Source organism: Aythya fuligula, chromosome 28 (genome assembly GCF_009819795.1).
Source record: "Aythya fuligula isolate bAytFul2 chromosome 28, bAytFul2.pri, whole genome shotgun sequence".
NCBI classification, from domain to species: Eukaryota; Metazoa; Chordata; class Aves; order Anseriformes; family Anatidae; genus Aythya; species Aythya fuligula.
The window spans coordinates 238,527-256,563 of NC_045586.1; the positions used below are offsets into that span (position 1 = coordinate 238,527).

Here is an 18,037-nt window from a genome sequence, read left to right on the forward strand (position 1 = left end):
TATTGCATAAATAATGGATACGTATGATCTATTTCCTTGACATTTTCCATAGCTATCTAGAATATTGAAAACCATTACAGAATAGTCTTGTTTGTACAACATTTGTATAGTTTGTACAATGCCTGTCTGCTGTGTATGTTACTGATGGAAGGCCATTAGTGCAATACATAGGTTATATATGTAATAATTTGAAATTATTCCTTAAAGCTTGTCTGAAAGAATTTCCCTTTTCCCTCCAGTCATCTGCATCTGCAGAGGACACTTTTCTAATTAGAAGATGAATCTTCATTTCTCGTGGTTGTTACCTGTAGTCACAGTTTTGATTACCACCTTAATTTTACTTTTTCACTTTTTTTTTAAATATTGGCATGTGATAATTCCACCAAAGACACTTTCTCCAAAGTAGTTTTAAATAATTATTCTTCTTTTAAATATTGGGGGGAAAAAAAAAAAAAAAAAAAAGCATTGCTCAGAATAATCCCCAAATAGTTGGTCCTCATGATAACATCTTGTTCTGTTCAGATGTTATGGAGGGAAAAAAGCAGTATGTTAGAAAAACTTCTTAGCTACTTCATTAAGCATAACTTATACTTGATTGGAAACTTCTGTGACCTCTTTCTAAATGTAATCTGGGCCTAAAGAAGAGAAAGCAGATATATTTCATAGAATCAAATTATGTAGTAATGATTACAAAACCTTTACATATTAACAGGACAAAATTTCCCTGATTCTTTGGAATAACCGATGCAGTTATGCAATGTATTAAAATTTTCTTTCTCTTTCTTTTAGCTGTATAAAAAGCCAGATGTCCCACTTTATAAAAAAATCCGTTCTAGTAAGTAAAATCTTATTGTTACTAAAATGTATAATGAATTTTCATAACACTCCTCCTTTCTTTTGTGCTCTTTATCCTAACAAGACACTTCCAACTTCTTTTTTTGCTTTATGTAATTGGAATGAAAAATTTCTAGATAGTTACATTTTTCACCTGGCAAGAATTTCCCTCCTCTCCTTTTCTTTTCCCCTCCCCTCTATAGATGTCTATGTGGATGTCAAACCTCTTTCTGGCTATGAGGCCACTACCTGCAATTGTAAGAAACCAGATGATGACAACGGAAAGGGCTGCGTGGAAGACTGTCTTAACAGGTTAGAAACAGGTTGACTGACTATAATAAGAGAATTTCAACATACGTATTATTTCACATAAACTAATAATATTTTAAGAAAAGAGTTGTGCTGAATGCAAACCTGTTAAAAAAAAAAAAAAAGTTTTGTTAAAGAGCAAACATTGTAACTTTCTGCTGAAGGTATTCCTCTACCTTTTCTTCAGAGGAATGTCCCAATAAAAGCTACATTTTGCTCTTTGAATATCAGTGAGAGCCAACGTATGAACTGTTGTGTGAATTATCTTGTATGAAAACAAGAACCATTTTAATTATTAAAAAACTTTTACTTAACAGAAGAAGGTTTTTTGCTTGTGTGATAGTGTAAAGCATATTCTATTTGTCTTCCTTCAACTTCTTTGTTCTTTATTTTAGGATGATCTTTGCGGAGTGTTCACCAAACACCTGCCCTTGTGGTGAACAGTGTTGTAACCAGCGGATACAGAGGCACGAATGGGTGCAGTGCCTGGAAAGGTTCCGGGCTGAGGAGAAAGGATGGGGTATTCGTACCAAAGAACCCCTGAAAGCAGGACAGTTTATCATTGAATATCTGGGAGAAGTTGTTAGTGAGCAAGAATTCAGGTAGAAATACTTATTTGCTATTTTAGCATGTAAGGCTCAGTAAATGACTTTAGCATCCATTATAATTGTTGGGAAATCCTTAGACAGAAATGAATGGGAAATAAAGGAAAGAAAAAAGAATCCTCTTCTGGTCACTGCCACCAGAAGGAAGGCTTAGAATTCAGCTTTCTTGATCAACCAGCTTTTTCTCAGTCAAATAGAGGAGTGATTAATGTATGGAATGCGACATCGGCTCTGTAAATGCCAAATGCCACAAGTGAATGTGAATTTGATATGATTATGAGAACTGTGCAGAATTTGAATTGTGAAAAATAGAATTGAGGGGGCAGAATGGGGCAGAAAAAGAAATGAGCTTTCGCAGATAGGTATGAAGACAAAAGAACAAGTGGGAGCACTAATACCTAATGAAAGAAATAAATTATAAGTCTTGTTAACTACATAACATCAGAGGATAATTTAGTTTGGCGAGACCTATGTGCTTCTCTTAGAGCTCCATCAGAAGGCAAATCTGATCTCCTCATACAGAGGTAACTGTTGACACAACTGACTCTCTTGTCACTGTTGCTCTCTTGCTAAAAAGAAGCAGCTGTAATCCATGGATGTAACTGCAAAAACTGTGTCCAACCCCAGATAATGAAAGGGAGGAGCTGAATGTTGTACACATGCATACATATACACATCGAAGAATGTATACTTGCATTTTCTCTTCCATACACAGGTTATCAACATGAAATGTATACAAATAATCTGCAGAACCCAAAAGGGAGCATTCCAGAAGAGCAAATTTCTAAATTCTAATCCAAGCTCTGTCAGTGGCCTTGACTTATAAAAATAGGTATTATAATGGTTTTCCTCCGTCTCTAGGTGTACAATTCTATAAAGTATAAAAATTACAATTGTTTTTCTTCAAAACCCTCTCTCAGAATTCTTGAATGTGCTATTACTATGTTACTCCCTGTATGCTTTGCAGCAAGAAGGAGAATCACAAGTAACTTTCCTGTGTTGCTTCATAGGAACCGGATGATTGAACAGTACCATAATCACAGTGATCATTACTGCCTGAATTTAGACAGTGGAATGGTGATAGATAGTTATCGTATGGGCAATGAGGCTCGTTTTATCAACCACAGCTGTAATCCTAACTGTGAGATGCAGAAATGGTAAGAAAAATATATTCTGTTTACTGGGAGACTGGTATGGCAGTGGCTAAAATATAGATAACCAGATCATCTAAGAGAATCTGATCTAAAAATAGGGGAATCGAGCTGAACAGTGTAAAAAATATTTACTATCATGCTCGCATTGCAGAAGAGAAATATTGTTTCCAAGTGGACGTTTTGGTGACAGGATCTAAGTTTTCTGGCAAGGCAAATCCAATATTTTTGTTTGTCGTGCTGTTAACCTGCTACAAATTTTGAAGACTAGGTAATGCCATAAAATAATTGCTGTGTATATTCTTTCCTTATGGTGTTGTGGGTTAATCCCGGTAGGCAGCTAAGCACCACACAGCTGCTCACTTTCTCTTCGCACCCCTGGTGTGAAGGACAGGGGAAGAGTAAAAGCAAGAAACCTTGTGGGTAGATATAAAATTGTTTAATAACTAAACTGGGAGAAGACAGAGAGAAAGAAAACAAGACAAAGCAAGTGATGTAAAGGTAATCACTCACCACTTCCCATGGGCAGGCTGATGCCCAGCCTGTTTGCTAGCCTAACCTTCTGAACACCCTTCACTCCCTTTTTATTGCTGAGCATGACATTATATGGTGTGAAATATCTTTGGTTATTTCAGGTGATCTTCCTGGTTGAGTCCCCTCCTAGCCTCTTCTGAAACACACACATATGCACATGCACACACACACCATCTATTCACTGTAGTGTCAGAGTGAGAAACAGATAAGGTCTTGGCATTATGCAAACGCTGTTCAGCAACAGCTAAAGCATTGGTGTGTTATCAGCATTATTTTGGCACCAGATCTACAGCATGGCACCTTACAGGGTGCTGCAAAGAAGCTAAGTCCGTCCCAGCCAGACGTCTGCAATTCAAATATGTTTTTAAAGCATATGAACAGGGGAATGGTCTGATTTCAGCATACCCTGTGTCATACCAGTACTATGTTAGCAGAATAAATTGAGTGCCAGGCTAGTAGAAAGGGCTTCTGAGAAATTCATAGTGAAAAAGCAAATGGTTGTAATAGGTATCAGCTATAGTGGTAGTACAGCATGGAAGCTTGTGATTCTCGGGTAATTCTAGTAGTTTTAAGCAATAGTAATTAAATTTAAAATATTAGAATCCAACAGAAAGAATCAGAGAGACAGTAAATTTTGGTGCATTTTGTGAACTGAGGTGAAACATTCAGTGTAAGCTCTTGATTTATGGCGAGGGTTGATAAGTGGGTCAGTCATATTAGCTAATACAGTTTGTAGCTTCTCTATTTGTAGCACAACTTCCTGCTCTTTGTAAACATAGCATTGATTTTTGGTGGCTTTCAAAGTTTGTTGTAAGAGACAGAAAAAAGAACAGGTCAAATGAAGAACAAGAGTACTCCTGAGCATGGCAGAAGTATTGTTTCCTGTCTCCAACACTTCCACTATGTGGACAAAGACAATTTTCATTTTAATTATTTGGAATATTTCATTATATTTTCCCTGCAGGTCTGTTAATGGTGTTTACCGGATTGGATTGTATGCACTTAAAGACATGCCTGCTGGTACTGAATTGACTTATGACTACAATTTTCACTCATTTAATGTTGAAAAACAGGTAAGGATCACAATGCAAGACCTTGAAAAAAATCACTAAAGACAAACAGTTCAGTAGAGTTGAAGCAAAACCCATTGTGTTGTATTTAATAGAACGGATTTTATTGCTGAGTGATAATCCAAGTGTTTTGGATTTTATTTAAAGTAACTTTTCTTTTTTCCAAAGCAACTCTGCAAGTGTGGTTTTGACAAATGCAGAGGAATAATTGGAGGTAAAAGTCAACGAATGAATGGACTTGCAAGCAAAAGCAACCAGCCTGTGAGCACTCACAGAAGGACTGGACGGTCAAAAGAGAAAAGGAAGTCAAAGCACAAGCTAAAAAAGAGAGTAAGTAGTAAAGACATCTTCTTTCATGGATAAAAGTTAGTAAGAAATCAGTTTATGACACCATACTAAAAAAAGTGTAGAATCACACAATATCCCGAGTTGGACCCATGAGGATCATCAAGTCCAACTCCTGGCACCGCACAGGTCCACCCAAAAGTTTAGACCATGTGACTAAGTGCACAGTTCAATCTCTTCTTAAATTCAGACAGGCTTGGTGAAGTGACTGCTTCACTGGGGAGCCTGTTCCAGTGTGCAGCCACCTTCTCGGTGAAGAACCTCTTCTGATATCCAGCCTAAATTTCCCCTGCCTCAGCTTAACACCATTCCCACGGGTCCTATCACTGGTGTTTATGGTGAATAGGTCAGCTGCCTCTCCACTCCCCATCGTGAGGAAGTTGTAGACTGTGATGAGTAGTATTTTAAACATAAAAGAAATGCTACGGTTTCTGTCTCAGAAGCTATTGGTTCGCTAGGTTCTTGGCACAGTTTTTCCTGTCTATCAGAATGATCTGTTTTCCAGAGGGGCCACATGCCAGAGGAACCCAGTGAAAGCGTGAACACACCAACAAGGCTGACACCACAGCTTCAGATGAAGCCCATGTCTAACAGAGAAAGGTAGGGAATGATTTCAGTGGTGGTGGTGGTGGTGTTCTTTACCTCACAAATTGAGGGGCAGTGCAAATGTTGAACTGATATTTTCTAAGAGGTAGGGCATCGTTGAACTGTCTGAGTAAGAAGTTCTTGGTTCTTCTTTAACGAGTTAGGGTGGTATTTCTCATCACTGACGTGAGAAGCTTACGTCTGAATATCTCTTTTTTGCTGTGTTAAGGTATTAATTATAGAGAAGCTGATTTCTGAATGCTGTTTTTTTTTAATTTATATAGAAATTTTGTGTTAAAACACCATGTATTTTTGGTACGAAACTGGGAAAAGATTCGACAAAAACAAGAGGAAGTGAAGCATGTCAGTGATAATATCCATACTGCGTCGTTATACAACCGCTGGAATGGAATCTGTCGGGATGATGGCAACATTAAATCTGGTAAGGCCAGCACAGGTTCCTCATGTTGCTACTCTTTTCCTTTGAGATCCTATGTGATATGTCCAAGAAGAACTTAACTTTGCTTTACATACAGAACTTAGCCTTCCTACAGGATCAGTGTATCTATTGTAATGCACACAGGGAATGCCCTACAGATAAAAAATATATATCTGTGCAGTTGTGTATGTATGCTCTTGTATTTACATAGCAGGGTAAGACAGACTTTTTTATATTTTCTATGTATTTCTGCATTAGGGGATTCTGCAATTTCCTCTGAAATAATTAATGCTTTTTTCTTACGAATTATGCCTTTAGAGAAGAAAGCATTTTGGCATTCAATTTTGGGAATGGGACAAAACATAGGTATTGGAATTAATGTATTAATACTGTTTCAAAATAGCACTTTGTTCATAGGACCATAATCTTCACTGCTGTGCAGGATTTGGTCCCCACTGTAAGGTACACAATAAGGTGGGAAATTAGTAATTTGAGTAAATTTAGTGACGTGCTATGTTTGCTCCAGCAACATAAAATACTTTGGTAACCATCTTAACAATTTGGATGACCTATAAGCAGTGAGAGCCTACGTGTGAAAATAATCTTTTACTGTTATAGTAGCTTTAAAAAAAGTTAATTTTAATAATTGGTGATGGACTTGCTGGATCAGAAAAGACAATGTAATTTGATCTTCAAGTAAATTTTTGTTTTGGCATAATTCTTTTTTGCCCTCTTTCAGACGTCTTCATGACCCAATTTTCAGCCCTTCAGACCGCCCGCTCTGTGAGAACACGGCGCTTGGCTGCAGCTGAAGAGAATATTGAAGTGGCTCGTGCTGCCCGCCTAGCACAAATCTTCAAGGAAATATGTGATAGCATTATATCCTACAAAGGTGAAGGTGATGTGACACTCCTGAAAAATCTCCACAGAGATGTTTTTCAGCCTCTGGAACAATGAACTCTTGAATACGAAATAATAGAAAAAAATAGTTTATGTCAGGACTTTAAATAACTTCTTGTGTTGTTTTTTTTTTCTCCTTTCTCCTGCTACCAATGTTATCCTCAACCCCTTCCTCTGACATCAGAATCTGAAGGTGTTGCTATGCTTTTAAACTGATTTTTCAGTAGTTTAGCAAAATGGTACAATTTACTGAACTGCAAGGAAACTGTCCTCCATTTTGATATATCCAGAGTACAGCAACCAGCTTCTTGAAACAAACTCCATTTCAGTTCCCCGATACCAGAAGAGCCTTTCTTTTAAACATAGATAGAATATAGTTAGTTTTAGTTACTTCTTTTTTAAAGTTTTATTCAAGTAAGTGATGCTAAACTGTGTGTTCCCGTTACAGATTCCTCCAGGCAGGCTCTTGCAGCTCCTCTCCTCAACCTACCCCCAAAGAAAAAGTAAGTATATGCTTCTCAGAGCAACCCATGGTTTTCTATAAGGGATTTGCATACATTTGAAATGCTGGTGAAATTGACATTCTGCATACGTTCCCATTTTAGAAATGCAGACTATTATGAAAAGATCTCTGACCCGTTGGACCTTGCCACCATTGAGAAACAGATCTTGACTGGCTATTATAAAACTGTGGAGGCTTTTGATGGAGACATGCTGAAGGTCTTCCGGAATGCAGAGGTGAGGCTCCCTCTGGCCTTAAGGGTGTTGTGTAGAATCTGGGAATATATCCTAGCTTAATGCTCTTGCTGACTTAGAGTAATTAAAGAAAAAATATTTTAGAGAAGGGGAACTTCTGATAATCCTTTTCTGATGAACAGACATTGATTATTAATGTACTTCAGCTTATTCTTAGTGCTTTTGTTTGCCTTAGGTCAGACAAATAGAAAGTAAAGAACATGCACCAATAGCTAGCCTAATGAAATTTCAGTACTTTGGGGGAGAAGTAAATTGTCCTTTAGTGTCATACATTAAGATACATGGACCTGCGGTTCAAAGTAAAGGAAGTAGGTGTACAGTCATGTTACCACATGGGTGGATGCACCTTTTCAAGAGTGTGCACAAACAAGAGAAATGCGCAAAAACATGGAACCTGCAGGGGGAAACCAAACACATACAAAGGTTTTTTGTTTCTTTGTTTTGTTTTTGTTCAGAAATACTATGGCAGAAAGTCTCCAACTGGGCGTGATGTATGCCGGCTACGGAAAGCATATTATAATGCTCGTCATGAGGCATCTGCCCAAATTGATGAAATAGTGGGAGAAACAGCAAGTGAAGCTGACAGCAGTGAGACATCTGTCTGCGAAAAAGAAAATGGTCATGAGAAGGACGAGGATGTGATCCGTTGCATTTGTGGCCTTTACAAAGATGAAGGACTCATGATCCAGTGTGAAAAGTGCATGGTGAGGCAGGGGAACACAAAATGGAGCTCTTTCTCTATTCACTATAACCAGTGGAACTTCTACCAGCAGCCTCTGCATCACTAATAATAGCCTAAATTACCTCTTCAGAACTTCGTTTCCTCTCCAGAAGAATTGAGAGATTTTGTTTTCAAAGAGGAAATGCAATTTGCATTTCTGTATAGAGTAGCTAGCACTTCCTGAAACTGCCAGAAACTCCTGTCTTTGGCTGTGCAGAATTTCAACAATTACGGGCTTTTACATAAAGAGTTGCATGGAGATCTTACCTGTCTTCTTAAGAAGTATGAAATAGTTCAGAGAAAGTCTTGAATTTCCTTTGTGAAGCTTATTTTAATGCTTTCCTTAATACTTTCTCAAAAAGTATGATTTATAAATAAAATATATCACAAGAATTTCTAATTGGGATGCATCTATTTTTCTAGGTCTGGCAGCATTGCGACTGTATGGGTGTGAATTCTGACGTTGAACACTACTTGTGTGAGCAGTGTGAACCTCGATCTGTGAACAGAGTAAAAAATACTTCTTCATTACTACAGTTACAAATTGAAGCAGTGCTTTCATTTATATTTAGTGATGTTGGCAAGGCCATTGTGTGATTCTTACTTTATAATGTAGTTTTCTTGGATTACATTTAGTCATGTTAAGTGTCAGTTCTTCTGTAGCAGTGTCTGCATATTTCAAAAAGGATGTCAAACCCGTATCAGTTCTGATTATGGTGGCCATCTTAACATTTCCTTTCTTTTTCTTTTTTCCTCCAGGAGGTTCCCATGATTCCTCGTCCCCATTATGCCCAGCCTGGCTGCGTTTACTACATATGCTTGTTACGGGATGACCTATTGCTGCGCCAAGGTATGTGCTTACTCTGGTGCCTACTATGATTTCCATCAGATAATAGTACACAGATTTCTGGCATCGCCTTGTTTCAAGTGTTTTTATCTTTTTAGAAGTAGAAAGCTGTGCCCTGTGCTAGCATGGGGGTGACACATAGTAAGGAACCTGAGTTCTCACAGACTGGTTGACAAAGAAATGTTAATTACCTTTAACACAGATAGGTTTCTGCTTCTGGCCAAAGAAGAAAGATGTAGAGTCAGCATCCAGTAGTTAACATTTAGAAGTAAAGGCAAAGAAGTTCACTAATTATTTTTTTTTTAACCTCATTCTACCGATACATTCAAGGTTAGAAAGAATCTTATATTATTCTTAAGATAAATGCTCTTGAATGAATGAAACCAGTTGGCATGTTTGCTGGGGAGAAATAGGAATCTTCAGGAAAGTGGAGAATTAAAAAACAAAAACAAGGAACAGTGCATTCGTTATCCTCTGCAGCTTTCTAGAATTTACATTCCCTTATTCTTTCTCAACATTGCTCTGCATTCTCTGTCTTGTCTCTAGCTCAGCCATTTGGTGTTCCCATCTCATGTTTTTTTGCTGGGTTGCCAGCTGGAGAATAGCTGTCTTTCTAGGGTTGCATCAGTATTTCTATAATCTGTTTAATTTAGTTATGTTTTAGCTGTTTTTGTGTCAACTTTCAGTCATTTATAGTGTTAAGGTCGTTTTTGTCATGACAAAACCACATATCTCTAATTCTATACGGCTTGATTGGTGATTAATTAGAAAAATGTTAGCTTACATGGCTAAACCCTGTGTATCATTAGCAGAGGAAAAAGAAGACTGAACTGCCACCAACAGTTAGTCCCCAACAGTGACTGTGCAGTTACAGGGGATAGATTGAGCAAGGCTATGCCCAGAAGATGCTAAGAAGTAATACACATTACAGTAGAAAAAGGGAAAAAAACATGGATTCTTTGCTGAGTTCTCCACCAAAGGTTCTGAAGCATGTTTGTGTATAGTAATTGCTGCGATTCAGTTGCAGAGTTGAAACAGTCTTTTTCTGTCTCTGGTTTCCATAAGGTCATGCAATTTGCAGCTACAAGGCAAAAGAGATCGTAGTGACCATCAGGCCTGCAGTTGCAGTATGCATAGACTATGACATTTTTCCTGCATGTTGTGTGTTAGGAAGAGGCTGATCTTGTGATAAGACTGAAAAGGTTTATGACAGGATAGCATTTCTTTATGTCAGTCTGCCTTCACTGCCAGGGAGTTGCCTGAACAACTGAATTAGTCTATCTCCTAGTTCCAAGCTTGGGAACTCCTCATGTTTTCAATGAACAAGGCTGAAAAGCTTTCAACTGCCTGATGTGTGAGTGCACATTTCACTGTGATTGAATCCCTATAAATAAGTGAGGGCTCTTCAGTTAGAGGACCTCTTAAAGTCTTACTCTTTAAACATTGCAGCTATCACTAATTTGTCCATACTATCCTTATAAAAACTTATTTTGTTACATGTCCTGCCATAATTTATCTGGATTTGTTACATGTTACTATTTTCAGTGTGGGCATGCAGTTCAAGTTATGTTTAGTTCTTTGCTAGTGAAGTTTTTTCTGAAAACGATGAGGGTCACCTTTCCTTCTTTTACTGGCTCTGGATTGGTTTTGCATCACTCTGCAATTCAATGTTAGGTAGCTCTGTCATGTTAGTTTTAATGAAACCATTTACTCCTCTATTTTTGGTGTGCTGGACTGATGAGAAGTTACAGGTGTGCATTTTGTGCCTATTGCCAGGTGATTGTGTTTACCTGATGAGAGACAGCCGTAGAACTCCAGATGGACACCCTGTCCGGCAGTCATATCGGCTGCTGTCCCACATCAACAGGGAGAAACTCGATATTTTCCGCATTGAAAAACTCTGGAAAAATGAGAAGTATGTTCAAGGCATCTTTTGAATTTGAGACATTCCATATACCTACCTGTCAAAACACAGTAATTTTGTGGAAGTCTTGTTATAGCTTAAAAATGCGGGACTGAATATGGTTAAGTTACAAAGACTTGATGATTTCCCACTTGTCTCTGCATGTACTCCAGAACTGTGAAGTAAAAACATATAAAGCTGGAGGTGTAAGCAAGGGATAAGAGATACAAGTTGATATATTTCCTTCACTGTTGGAATAGGCTGAGAATACACACTGACAGCTGAATTGGCTCAGCTAATGATCACTGACTTGCTAAGCCAGTGTAACATGATTAAATGCTTATGCCCCTTTGATAGCAGCATGGTAAGTGTGCTGTGTTCATAAAAATCACAATAGGAATATTTCCACTTGCTGAAGGGGATAAAGTTGAAAGTGTTATATTCATGTAAGTTTGCCTTTCATCACAGCCATTGCAAAGTACAAGGTAGATAGTTCAAAATTAAATGGAGGGCGTTATGTAAAGTTGTATCACAGGTTTATAGAAATAGTCTTTTTTTCTTCTGTTTGTTCTCTTCTCTTACCTACACATCTTCGAGCAGAGAGGAGCGGTTTGCATTTGGTCATCATTATTTCCGTCCACATGAAACACATCATTCCCCTTCTCGAAAGTTTTATCACAATGAGCTGTTCCGGGTGCCATTGTATGAAATTATCCCCTTAGAGGCTGTTGTGGGAACGTGCTGTGTTCTTGACCTATACACCTACTGCAAAGGTAAGGAAACTTAATAGGATGAGAAATTAAATTTGGGAAGTATGCTAAAATAGTTAGTGCTGCAAAAAGGCAGTAGCCAATGTTTACAGGATATCAGAGCTGAGGAGGCGCTATTGCCTTAGCACTGAACAGTGGTTTCTCTGCACAAGGGGCAGTACTGAGGAGATAGCAGCAGGGTTGTATTGCAGTGCATAAGGAAAAGAAAGTGATGGTGGTAAAAATAGTTTTGGAATTATTTGGTTGGAATCTAAAGGTTTTTCTCTTACGTTTAAACTAGGAATGTGTCCAGCATTTGTTCCCCTTGATTCAGAATCGTAATAATACCTGCCATCCCACTTAACACCCTAAAGCCCATACTTCTGACACTGTGTATGGCTTTGTACTGGTATCCTGTCTGTCTTCTCTTGAATCTGATTAATAATTTTTTCATATGTACTTCATTTTGAAACTGCAGGGAGGCCAAAAGGTGTGAAGGAGCAGGATGTATATATTTGTGATTACCGCCTTGATAAATCTGCTCACCTCTTCTACAAGATCCACCGGAATCGTTATCCTGTCTGCACCAAGCCCTATGCCTTTGACCACTTCCCCAAGAAACTCACACCCAAGAGAGACTTCTCAGTAAGTGTTTCTTCTCATAGCTTCCTTATTTTTTTTACCAGAAGGCTGGACATATTTTTCGGAAGCTCCTGTCTCTCTGTTTATGAATGAAGGATTGTAAACCTGAGGAAAATGACACGTAAGCATACACAGACTGGATGAATAGTTGTCTAGAAAAAAAAACTTTGAAATAAAAATTGACTGTAGGCACAGAATATGCAATTGAAAGGCAAACAGGTGTTGAGGCAAACAAATAGTGATGTGGAAGTTTGGAGATGTTGGTTTCTGACAGAATTCTAGATGGTAATTTCATGTGAGTCATTCCTGAACAGAGGAAATCTTAAAATTCACTTTTGGGCAGCAATTCTGCAGCTCTAAAATGATTTTGTCTGTTTCAGAGAATCACACGGCATATAGTCCAGTGCGAGTTTGTTAGCCAGCCTGTGTCAGGCTTTCTTTTCTTTGATATAATTGCTCGATATTTTAATAAACTTTGCCTATAAAATGGTTTTCAGCAGTACCTTTAAATTCCAAATACAAAAAAGCAGAATTTTCTTATTTCCATTTCTCTGCTTTATCAAATGACATACCACTTGCTTGCTTACGTAATAATCACTGAAAATGGATGTCTTATCAAAAAACAGCAGCCAAATAGGTAGGTGGCCTGATCATGAAGTACACCTTACCTTACCATGCTGCATCTGATTGTCCATTCATTTCAATCTTATTTTCCTGTATTCTATGGGAGTAGCAATTCTTCATTGTGTACATCCTCCTACACAACACTACTTCGTCTCTTGAGTTTTGAGATATCAGATCTGGCAAATTTTCTGCAAGAAAGCACTTTTCTTTGGGAGCAGAGAGGTTCTTATAGTGAATTTAGAGTAGTCTCCTAACTTGTGCTGTGCAAAAAGTGATTTTTTCATAATGGTCTATGGCTTAAAATTTATTTAGAAGATAAAAAGAATCAGCAAGTCTGGCTCTAATTTGTCCCTATTACATGAGGTTTTTATCCCTTCTCCTTTGGATTTGTCTTATGTGTGAGATACACCAGCCATGCACTGGCATATGCAGAGTGCCAGATAGGCAAGTCCTATATTGGAACTTCAATAATATTAGACCAGCACTTCCTTCCACTGTGAAGTTTATTCAGTATTAACCATAATCTTTATTGTTGTTATAGCCTCATTATGTACCAGACAACTACAAGAGAAATGGAGGCCGGTAAGTCTTACCTACCAGATTGTTGGCTGAGAAGAGATGGGATGATCCTGTTTGCTTGTCAAGTGTCCAGTGTTCTTCCTACCCATTTTCCTGGGTGCTGTGGAAATAATAAACTTAAATTCTTTAAAGCAGTTCTCTGAACTTCCAGAGAAGGAAAAGGGAATGAGGGGAAAGAGAGGGAATATAGAACCAGCCTTGGTGTTCCTTAATAATATGTTTACTAGTCAGGAAAGTACAGAAGCCATTTTGAAAGTTAGCAGAAGCAGCTGAATGTGGAAGAGAGCATAGCCCCCAGCACAGGAGGGAGATCAGTCACTGAATAGGCTGACCATGTACTCCTTGTAATAACAGCCCAGGCTAGTGCATTCTCTCAGTTCTCTTAAAGACTTTACAAATACTTACCAGGAGCCATGGTAATTGAAGAAAAAACATCAGTATGTGTTGTGCTCAACTATTTTGGCAAATGAAAATATTTATAAATTGAAATTAAAAATGAATTATTTTTTTTAAAGACTGCATTTGACCTTATGCAAATGAGGTTATAGGCCTATATCCCCCCATAGATCTGGTAGGTGTGAATGCATGTATTAATAAGTAAAATGACTGAGATTCTAGACAGTCTCCTACCTACTGAGGAGTCCTTGACTCTCTAGTAATTCACCTTTCAGGTAAGTGTCTGAAAAAATTTGGTATTTAAACTCTTCTTTTCCTGTCAGATCATCTTGGAAAACAGATCGCTCTAAACCACAGATCAAAGACTTAAACCAAGAAGAGGATTCTCTTCCACTTATTGAGGATGTATTAGGAAACCAAGAGCAAACTTCAAGTGAGGTGCCTAGCATAGAGGAGCCAGAAAAAGAGGCAGTCTCTAGTGAGACCTGTGAAACTGATAAAAAGGTGGAAGAAGGCAATTCTGACACAAGGCAGCTGTGCACTCCAGAGGAAAGGCGGCATATTCAGAGAGAGAGACTTAATCAAATCCTGCTAACCCTCTTAGAGAAAATCCCAGGGAAAAACGGTGAGATTTTATGCTGTGGTTACACAAGAGCATTTCTTCTATAGTTTGATTTTGTTTTGTTTTTTCTTTAGCTCACTGCAGACTGTGTTGATAAAATTAACACTTCTGTCTGAATATTTTACTAGTGGACATTATTAATAATTAGCTTTATTTGCAGTAATGTTTTCTTTTGCAGCAGTAGCAGTTTTATGAATTCATATGAAATTTCTTTCTACTGACACTGTTTTGTATAGTATTTTTAGTAACCACAAAGACTGTCTGAGGACATTCCCCCATTAATCTTTGCTTACAACTGAGAAACACAACAGACATGCAAAGAAAAAAGAAAGAATTCAGGAAGTAATTTTTGACTTTTAGTGATAGTTCTTACTGTTGGGTTCTGGGTAACTTCTAAACTGTAGAATGATGGTGCAGTGGTTGCCCTGGTTAAGTAGTTCCCTGTTTTTAATTGCAATATCATTAGCTGCTGTGACAGTGGACATCCAGCAACCTGAATGTTGCTACAGGTCATCCTTTTTAACAGGCCAGTGATATTCGGAGTTCGTGCTTTGGTTGCTGGCATATGCTTCCCACATGCTGGTTTGTGTATACATAATCATACTGTAACATGCTTCTCAGGGTGATCTAGAGATAGCTTAGATAACTATTAGAATTAAAACCTAGGATGAACTGTGTTCAGACGAGTAATTCACTTTTTTCTTTCATGTTCTGGGAACTAACACAAAATAATAATGCATAGCCTCAGAGAGTAATTTGGGTTGAGGTCTAATCATCCTCCCCTCTAAGCATGGCAAACTTCAAACAATTTGGGTTGCTCAGCACCTTGTTCAGTGGAGTTTTGAATATCACTATGGATGGAATCATCCTTTAAAAACTGTGAGTAAGGAAATAGTAAAGCTGTACCTGGTGTCACCATCTTTACAAATAGCCTGTGGTCTGTTGCAGCTATTGATGTCACTTACTTGCTGGAGGAAGGATCAGGAAGAAAACTGAGGAGGCGCACTCTCACCATCCCAGAGAGCAGCTTCAGAAAGTGATGCCACAAGAGGAAGCTGTGGTCTGGAGTCTGCTACAAGGTCTGCTGAGGACTGAGGGCAGGAGCCCAACTTCTTGTGCACCAGCCAAGGAAAAGAGGGCAGCAGAAAACTGACAAATATACAAACAGTTAGCACTTAGATGTCTGGGTTGGCAGGTTGTCCTGCCCTGCTCTGCAGTGCTCTTATGGTGTGTGTGTTATTGGGCGTGCCTTGTATTGATGTTAGGTACTGAGAAAAACCTCGTGGTTATTGTCCAGGATGGTCAAATTTAATTTATTTTTGCTTGATATTCCCACTCAGCGGAAAAAAAAAAAAAAAAAGATGGGGAGGTAAGAAGGATGAGGACAGACTTACTCTGATGAGAATATTCCCCACGTTCACCAATTAACCTGTGATTGTACAAGATACTGTTGGCACCACCATCACCCATGCCAGTGAATGAAATCCAGATGGGAGGGTGAAGGCCCAGTGGCTTAAAATTAAAGGCTGCCCTAAAGTTGTGGCCTCTGATTTGCACAAGTTCCAAGAAGAGAGAAACGTACCTGAATGTGCAAAATGTTCACCGTGGAACGGCCAGTGCACACATGTACCTTTGATCTGTGACAAGGAGCAATTTCCAAAGTCACGCTGGAGTAAAGCAAGAGTTGGTTGGTTGAGGCACTTGTACTGCATTGTAGAGGGGGGAGGGGGCGGGGTGTGATTTTTTTCACTTTTTTTCTGCAGAGAAATTTTATAAAGCAAGTCAAATCCTGACAACACCATTGCTGTTGGTTTTTTTGATAAGCTGTGGTTCTTGTGTGTCTAGTGTGTTGTGCAAATTAAAACCTGTTAAAAAGAAAAAGGAAAAAAAAAAAAAAAAGGAAACCTTCACTACATGAACCGTCAAGCAGTATTCAGAGCGAGTATTTGTTGTGAACTGTAGAATATATCAACTGCTAACACTATTCTTGTGTTCTGGTTGTACAGCTTAAAATGTCCGTCTCTTAAATTAAGAGACAGTGTATCTCGCACCACCCTCTCTCTCTGCCCTGACAAAGATGATTATTCCCAAAAGTAAGAGCCAAGGCACTGAATCTCACTGCACGAAATTTCGATTTACATGGTGTACCACAAGCTAGTGCTGTAGCAGGACCCCTCGCGTTATACCGATAACCTTCCCTGGCGTGAGGAGCCACAAAGCTGTCACCTGCCTCTGGGTCCAGCCCAGGTTTTGGCAAAGGGAGGGGGTGATAGGCATACACTGACCCTTTAAGATGGCTTTGCTTTTTTGTCTTTCAGACGTACATATGCATATACAGTCCTGTTTTAGATGTTCTTATAAGAAAACCAGTTTTTAATGTGCCAAGTTGTATATATCTGCTGCGTGGATGTAAAGCAATACAGTAGTTACATGTTCCTTTTTAATGGACCAAGCTTGTCCTAATGTACATTCTTGTTATTATTATAATTATTTTACTCTTAGTGGAACATGACTCATTCCATTAACTTTTATGTGTTGATTTAAAAAGAAAAAAAAAAAAAAAGAAAGGAAAAAACCCTTTGAGAAAAAATATTTTATTAAAAAAAAAAAGAAATAAGAAAATAGTTTGGAATATTTTCTTACTGTAGAGAAGCACTGTACAGTACCAGGAACCCTGAGTATAAAATACTCGTGCGTGTAGTAGGAATATCGCATGTCCAAAATCTTGAGTTGTCTCATTTAGTTTAAAACAGAAATCATTGTCTCAAATGGTGTTAAACACTAAAAAGTTTTTAAAAAATAAAGTGCGTACAGAAGCGAGACACTAGCTCTGTCATTTTATCTTTCTTTTGTTGAAAGACTAAACAAAATGTTTTTTAGACAATCAAATGTTAGGTAAGTGCAAAGAATTGTTTTTCTTACTGGTGTAGAAATTAATGACTTTTTTTATTTTTCGGTTATTTTATAATAATGAGAAGACCAGTGTGTCACCAGGATCGCTGTTTTAAGACCAGGAAGCACTACATTATTGCAAATAGATATGAACTCTTAGTCTGCATGGGTGTAGGCTGTGTGATTGCTGAAAATAAATGCTGCTAATATATTTCCTTTTTACAAAGCATATCTAAATAGATCATTGTTTTGATGTTAATCTTTGTAAATTATGTATTACCAATTTTAACATTGGATGTAATTGCATAAAAAGCCTGCATCTCAATCCTGAGAGAGTCTAGTATTAAATGGAAAATCTTTTCCTATCGATGACTTGTGGGGTGTTTTTTGACATGTCTTTGATTTTTTTTTTCTATTGCCTCTTTGCCTCGGCCCCTCCTGTCATGTCCTGCCTCTCTTTCAGCCTCATTTATGTGAGCTGTTGCCCCGTTTCTTTCAGATACCCAGTTTCCTGATTGCTGATGGCATTTTGCG

The 18,037-nt window shown here is 38.2% G+C and overlaps 1 protein-coding gene across 2 annotated transcripts in view; it reads left to right on the plus strand.

The window, feature by feature from the left end:
• The window catches only part of ASH1L (ASH1 like histone lysine methyltransferase), a 58,210-nt gene extending 40,342 nt beyond the window's left edge, over positions 1–17,868 (plus strand). The window contains exons 9-28 of one of the 2 annotated variants that reach the window (XM_032204462.1): positions 790–835; positions 1,038–1,146; positions 1,539–1,745; positions 2,759–2,905; positions 4,398–4,506; positions 4,672–4,833; positions 5,354–5,448; positions 5,718–5,875; positions 6,612–6,770; positions 7,221–7,275; positions 7,378–7,510; positions 7,984–8,232; positions 8,673–8,759; positions 9,009–9,099; positions 10,873–11,011; positions 11,600–11,772; positions 12,227–12,393; positions 13,556–13,596; positions 14,313–14,614; positions 15,560–17,868. In XM_032204462.1, coding sequence (XP_032060353.1) covers positions 790–835; positions 1,038–1,146; positions 1,539–1,745; positions 2,759–2,905; positions 4,398–4,506; positions 4,672–4,833; positions 5,354–5,448; positions 5,718–5,875; positions 6,612–6,770; positions 7,221–7,275; positions 7,378–7,510; positions 7,984–8,232; positions 8,673–8,759; positions 9,009–9,099; positions 10,873–11,011; positions 11,600–11,772; positions 12,227–12,393; positions 13,556–13,596; positions 14,313–14,614; positions 15,560–15,651 — 2,721 coding nt within the window. In that variant the 3' untranslated portion in view covers positions 15,652–17,868. The remainder of the gene's footprint in view (positions 1–789; positions 836–1,037; positions 1,147–1,538; positions 1,746–2,758; positions 2,906–4,397; positions 4,507–4,671; positions 4,834–5,353; positions 5,449–5,717; positions 5,876–6,611; positions 6,771–7,220; positions 7,276–7,377; positions 7,511–7,983; positions 8,233–8,672; positions 8,760–9,008; positions 9,100–10,872; positions 11,012–11,599; positions 11,773–12,226; positions 12,394–13,555; positions 13,597–14,312; positions 14,615–15,559) is intronic. The other variant, XM_032204463.1, reaches the window with a different exon arrangement.
• Positions 17,869–18,037: the final 169 nt, after the last annotated feature.